Below are 7415 nucleotides of genomic sequence, written 5' to 3' on the forward strand. Positions count from 1 at the left end.
TTAAGAAGTATACTTTGTTCTCTCTCTCTCTCTCTCTCTCTCTCTCTCTCTCTCTCTCTCTCTCTCACTTTTTTCTTTCCTTCTTTTTTTTTTTTTTTTGGAGCAAAAATAAAGAGTTATCGTAAAACTATTAAATAAAGTATAAAAAAAATTTGCATTCATTTGTTAATTACTATTTTCTTTTTTTTTTTCTTTAATATTTTAAAGTATGATCAAAAGATATTTTTCTTTTTTCTATTCTGATAATAAAATTGAAAATATACTTTTTAATTAAAGGTAAAAAAATTGTTCAGAAGTTATTTGAAATATATAAAAAATTGTTCAGGTTTACTTTTGAAATATTTGAAAGACTAAATTATACTCACTCTCTAATAAGTAATCGTAAACAGTAAATATGTTTATCTAATTAATATAATAATAAGTAAATGTATTTTTTAATAAGTAAAAGAATAATAAATATACTATATCTAATTATTATAAAAATAATATAAATGTATTTTCTGATAAATATTATATAAAAATTATAAATATATTTTCTAACAATAAGAAGTAGAAAAATAATAAATATATTATTTCTAATAGACATGAAAAAAAAAAAAAAGGATAAATTAAATTTTTTTTCTTTTTTTTATAATTTAAGTACGATAAACAAGAAATATAATATCTAATAATTATAAATATAATAATTATATTTTCTGATAAAAATATTAAATAAATTTTTTTCCAATAAAAATAAAATTTAATGCAAATAGAAAAAAAAAAAAACAATGAATTTATTTCTATCCATACTATCTAAAAAAAAAAAAAAAAAAAAAAAAAAAAAGAGAAAAGATAATAATTATATAGATAACTATTATCATTATAAAAAATATCTCTTAATATTATATCTCAATTCCAAAACTCTCTATTAATTAATATTTTAATAATATCCTCTTCTTCTCTCTTTTTTCTCTTTCTTTAATATATACATATTTAAATGAGGTATATATTTGATTTGATTAATATTAGATATATAATTTATATATTAATTATATACAATATATTATATATATATATATATATATATATATATATATTATTATTATTATTATTATTATCATGTACATATATATATATTTATTTTTTCTAAAAAGTTTGAGAACAATACTTTATGATAAATATAACTATAATAAATATACATACTAGTAATTATATATATATATATATATATATATATAATATTTGTATAAAAAAAAAATAAAATAAAATAAAAAAGAAAAAGAAATAAAATATAAATACCATGTATGGATCTATAGAAGCGAAACAGGATTTCGCTCTCGGTCGTTTCGCCGAAAGACATCTCTTCACAACACTCACTTTTTCCTTTTTATGAAGACTAACGAAAGACATTCTCTCCGTACGATTCCGTTCCTTTATACCAATCATTCGCGATATATTAAACACGAGTTTGATTGTTCTTTCACTGCCTAGACCAAAAGCTGTTACGTGTACGATTAAAATAATTCAAAGATAAAAGTCAGCAAAGGCACGTACGATTTATTTCTTCAACAAATATTCCAACGAAAATAAACCAAAAACTCGATACTTTGTTAAACGGTGTTGATCGTTGCTTCGCAAAAAAATAAAAAAAAAAAAAAAGAAAAAAAGAAAAAAAAAAGAGAAAAAAAAAATGAAAAAGAAAATATGAGAAAAAAAAAAAGAAAGAAAAAGAAAAGATAGAAAAGATGGTTTAACGAAATTAACTTAAATTCTTGTAAAACCACACTCTGAGACATTTTATCGGCTATCATGAATCATCATGATCGATATATAATTACATTTCCGGTCGACCTTGAAATTAATTCACATTAAACAACACTCAAGTAGAACAGCAGGGGGCTAAATCCTTATTGCAAAAAAGAAATAATAGAAGAGGAAGAAGAAATCTTAAAAAAAAAAAAAAAAAAGAAAAAAAAAGAAAGAAAGAGAGAAGAAATAAACTTTAACGAGATAAAATTCAACTACTTTTTCTTCTTTTTATCCGAATGAAATTAATCCGTGCGATCTCACCGACGCGATACTCGAATTTGAGAATCCAATTCGTTCGTGAAGACATTGCCGTTGTGCCCGTTATCTCTTATCTAGCTCAATCCGATAACAGCGATTCTCAACTCCTTATGTTTTTCATAAGGTAACCTTCTCGAGATAAAGAAGTGTATTTAAACGAACGTACGCGTATTTAAAAGAAAACTTCGATATATTTGTGTAATTCGTAACCGATTTTGTTTCTCTGTATATGTGTTGACTTATGTGAAAAAGCTCTCCTAATATACAGGGTGATTATAAATCAAATAGTCAGTTGAATATATCGGTTTATTAGAAGCAATAAAATAAAACATTGTGTAATCGTGTTGCCTTATGATTAACTATTTCAAAAAAAAAAAAAAAAAAAAAAAAAAAAAAAAAAAAAAAAAAACATGCCTGTGCGGATAATTTCATTTAGCTCGACTCTGAGTTATCATTAAAATAAAAATTAAAATATTTCAATTTTTTTTATTGAATATATTTATATAAATGTGGAAATTTGTAATAATAGAACGAATTGAAAAATATCCTTTTTAAAAGTGACAATGAAATTAAGAAAAAAAAAAAAAAAAAAAAAAAAAAAAAGAGAAAAAAAAGAAAAGAAAAAGAAACAAATTTCTTGATTTATTGAAAATTATTGAAAATTATTACAAAAAAAAATTTACTAATTTCTTCTTTTTTTTTTTTTTCTTAACAAAATAAAATTCAAATATTTCAATTTTTATTGAATATAAATTTTATTTATATAAATGTGAAGAAAACATTTGTGATAGAACGGATTGAAAAATATCCTCTTTAAAAGTGACAATGAAATTAAAAAAAAAAAGAAAGGAAAAGAAAAAATAGAAAAGAAAAGAAAAGAAAAAGAAACAAATTTCTCGTTTTAATGGAAATTATTATGAAAAAAAAAAAAAAAAATAACGAACTATTTTTTTTTTTTTTATAATAATTACCCCAAACTAATATTCTTAAAATATATTATAGTTCTCGAAAGTCACTCAGGTAAATGTAATGCTATCTTACAACGTTTACATTGACACAAATGATCTCATTTCGTATATTATGTTTGGCGCATACATGAAATCTTTTTGAAAGGATTTTTTTTTATTATTGGTTTCTTTCACGAAACGCCTAGCATCCTTAGCTAAACAATTGTAGGATACTAAAGAAGGCAAGAGAATGCATGTAAATATCATAATAATTCTCTTTTTTTTTTTTTGGTACAAATCAGAAAAAATTTATATGGTTTTTAAACATTTAAATATGCGGCAGGCATAGTCCGTCAAAATCAAGTTTGACAGAATAAATGTATATGGAGACGAGAATCGTCATTTATACTTAAAGAGTTAAGAAAGGTTAACATAATTTCATGGGTAAAATTATATTTTAGAATTACGAATACAAAATATTTCGATTTCCGAATGAAATCGATGGTTTAAGGATATTTAATTTTTCTCGTGGAACATCCTGTATCTTTTTAATTAATTCGATATTATAATCGATGATCTTTAAAAAATTATTAAACGAGTATAGAGACTTTAAGGTTGTTTACATTACTCGTTGAATAATTTTTCTTTTTTTTTTTTTTTTTAAAAGATAATCGATTTAAAGTATTTAATTGATGAAAAAAAAATCATAATGTTCTGTAAGAAAAATAAAAAAGCATTGAACTTTCGGATGTCGGATATTTTATTTCTTACTTTTAAAATATTCGACGCATGAAATCGTAAAACATTTATTAAACGAGATATTCATTGATTTATAATCATCCCGTATAGTTATATATGTAAAACAAAAGATATCAGGATGTACAAGTTAGTCAAAATTTTTTTGATTATATTAAAAATCAATTATTCTTTTCTGAGATAATTTTTAGAATCATTTTTTATTCAGATCATAAAAGTATTCCACAAATCTGTCTCTAAATCAAAAAACAATAATTTTTCAGATCATCTAAGAACCTTCTAACCACATAAGCATTTTTAATCCGTTCTGTATATATATGTTAATAATTATTTATAGAAGGAATATTTATTATTTTTATAATTATTAGAAAGAATTTTTTCTGTGATCTAAATATTACTAAAGAAAATCTTTTAATATTTATAATATATATATATATATATATATATATATATTATTATAAAACAATGTATATGTTTATGTTCGTGTGAATATTCACATATTTATTAATACATATACATATCTACAAATTATTTCTATTGGCTATTAAAAATTTCGTTTATTCTATTTTATAATAAATATCATTCGATATTTATTTATTTATGATATAATAATACATATATTGTTCTATTCATTAATTTTATAATTTTGTTTCTATTGTTTCTCATATCTTTATAAACTAATAGTTTTAATCATTTTTTATAACAAATATTATATATATATATATATATATATATATATATATTGATCTGTTAATTTATTTAAAAATTTTCTTTGTCCCGTCTATCTTATTCGACATTTAATGAAGCTAGATTATTAATTAACAAGGATTTTTTAAGCAAGCTAATAATTTAAAAAAAAGAGAGAGAGATAGAGAGAGAAAGAGAAAGAGAAAGAGAAAAAAAGAGACAGAGAGAGAGAGAGAGAGACGGTGTTTTTTTTACAATAAATATCACACGATATTAGTGGCAGATTTACGTAAAGACGATAGAGGTTGTCGCCTCGGGCTCCATAAGATAAGATAGGACCCATACAACAACATATAAATTTATATTACATAATAAATTTACTTGAATAATCAGTGGGTGACCGGTATATCATTTTTATTTCTATATTTGCAACTATATATAATCGTATTTGATCATAGTATTTCTCATTTCGTAATTTGCATAAACAGTTTAAGCGATAAAATATACACATATATTATCCATAATCGATTTATTTTAATTCGGAGCTTGAAAAATCCTTTAATGCCTTGGGCCATTTAAAAATTAAATCCACCAATCCACGATACGTATATAATTTAATTCTTTTCGTTAACTTCGTTAAATTTCCTTTATCCCGTTCATTAAATTTCAGAATTATTTAACTCTAAAAAAAAGAAGAAGAAAAAAGAAAAAAAAATACAGTGCGACTCAAAAATTCCTGAGAAAGACTAAAACTTTCTACGTGATTTTAAATATCTTTTTAAAAATTCTTATTTCTCGATAATTTAATTTTTTAGCTCTGCAGTTATTAAGCTTATAATCTTTACAAGCAAGTTTTGCGGTTTTGCAATTTGAAAAAAAAAAGAATTAATTTAAAAAATTGCATAAAAGTCTAATCGATTTTTAATATCATTTTTCGCCCAATTAGAAACTATTGATTTATCCTTTATAAATTTGTGCAAATTAAATTCACATTTTTTCAAATAACATTCAACAACTTTTCACAAATCAAATTAAATATTTCAAATTTATTGACGAACTTTTCTTAATTATTAATAATTTAATATGTAATACAGATAGACTTGGAAAATGCGTCGCAATACTCTAAACGCGATCACATTAAAAATAAAAAAAAATAAAAAATTGAATTTGATTTTGATTCATTGTGATATTGCATATGATCACAATAAAAAATTTAATGTTTGCAAGGATATATAAAAAAAAAAAAAAAAATCAAACTCGTCATGGATAATTACGAATTCATACAATTATGCATTTATACAATTATGCATTTGTATAATCGTGAATTAATATATGTTCTTAATTACTTTTAGATTGATGTAAAAACTAATTGTAATTTTTACGTATCGAGTAAACCAACAAAACGATTAAAAACAACGATTATTTTCTCATCAAACTAATATTAAATGAATACGTTTGTATTAAAAAAAAAAAAAAAAAAAAAAGGAAATAAAAGAAAAAAAAAAGGTTTCTTAACAACAAATTTACATATTTCATTGTAGTTTTTTATTGTTATAAATTAAGAGATATAAAAGAAAATGAAAGTTTTTTGTTTTATTGACTAAAAAAAAAAAAAAAAAGGACTGCCAAGAGATTGAATTTGATAAGAACAAAAATAAATTGAATTTGATGAAAACGAAATGAATTGAATTTGATAAAAAGAAAAATCGATTGAATTTCATAAAAACGAAAATGAATTGAATTTGATAAGAACAAAAATAAATTGAATTTGATGAAAACGAAATGAATTGAATTTGATAAAAAGAAAAATCGATTGAATTTCATAAAAACGAAAATGAATTGAATTTGATAAAAGAAAAAAAAAATGAATGAAATTTGAGAGAAACAAAAATCGATTGAATATTTGATTAGTAAAACGATTGATTGCATTTGAAGAAAAAAAAAAAAAAAAGAAAAAAAAAGAAAAGAAAAGAAAAAGAAAAAAAAAGTATTTAATTACAAATGGAAAAATCTTCTACAACGTCAAATAATATACTCAGAGAAAGCTTAATCTACTTCTGGATCCATGATCGTATCTCTCTCTCTCTCTCTCTCTCTCTCTCTCTCTCTCTCTCTCTCTCTCTCTCTCTCTCTTTCGAAATTAGCTTAGTCTTTGTTCGATAAAAAGAAAAGGGAATAAATAAGAAACGAAGGAAGAAGACGAAGAAGTAGAAAAAGAAGAAGAAGAAGAATAAGAAGAAGAAGAAGAAGTAGAAGAAGTAGTAGAAGAAGAAATAGAAGTAGAAGAAGACGAGAGGAACGTATGTGTCACGGATGCGGCGGCCGTTCCGAACGACCAGAAAAAGATCCGCGGTAAAAGGGAGGTAAGAGGAGAAGAAGAAGAAGAAGGAGAAGGAGGAGGAGGAGGAGAAGGAGGAGGAGGAGGAGGAGAAGAAGGAGGAGAAGGAGAAAGAGGACTCGTGGAGGGAAAGAGAAAAGGAAAGAGAAAGAGAGACGATCGAGAAGAGCAAAACGATTATTCGAAGTAGCAACGAACCCCAAGAAGAGAAAAGAGAAAAAAGAAAAGAGAAAGGAGAAAAAAGAAAAGAGAAGAGAGAAAAAAGAAAAGAGAAAAAGAGAGAGTGAGAGAGAGAGAGAGAGAGAGAGAGAGAGAAAGAGAGAGAAGAGCTGGAACGTATACACACACACACACACACACAAATATCGAGCTGTTCGTGTCGGACACAGTGTGACGCACGAGTTATTTTCATACATTCCGTAATATCTAACGTATATAATAAAGAAGCAAGAAGGGTCAACAGTCCTCGGGGTCACCCTTCTTGTCCATACACCCTTCATCTTGTTATACACCCTTATTTAACGACCCAAGAATTATATATATTTTTTTTTGCTTTTTTTTTTTTTCTTTTTTCTTTTTTTTCTCCTTCTTTATATAGACATTTTATTTTTATACTTTTTATACCTTTTTATCTTCTGTTT

The 7415-nt window shown here is 23.9% G+C and overlaps 1 protein-coding gene across 4 annotated transcripts in view; it reads right to left on the minus strand.

Moving 5' to 3' along the window:
* LOC124956371 (serine/threonine-protein kinase N) overlaps nt 1–1553 on the minus strand; it is a 71931-nt gene extending 70378 nt beyond the window's left edge. For 2 of the 4 annotated variants that reach the window (XM_047512095.1, XM_047512092.1), the window contains exon 1: nt 1279–1551. In XM_047512095.1, the coding sequence (XP_047368051.1) occupies nt 1279–1425 (147 nt within the window). In that variant the 5' untranslated portion in view covers nt 1426–1551. Of the gene's footprint in view, nt 1–1278 lie in introns of all 4 variants that reach the window. The other 2 variants (XM_047512093.1, XM_047512094.1) reach the window with 2 other exon arrangements.
* Between the last annotated feature and the right edge of the window lie 5862 nt (nt 1554–7415).

Source organism: Vespa velutina, chromosome 21 (genome assembly GCF_912470025.1).
Source record: "Vespa velutina chromosome 21, iVesVel2.1, whole genome shotgun sequence".
NCBI lineage: Eukaryota > Metazoa > Arthropoda > Insecta > Hymenoptera > Vespidae > Vespa > Vespa velutina.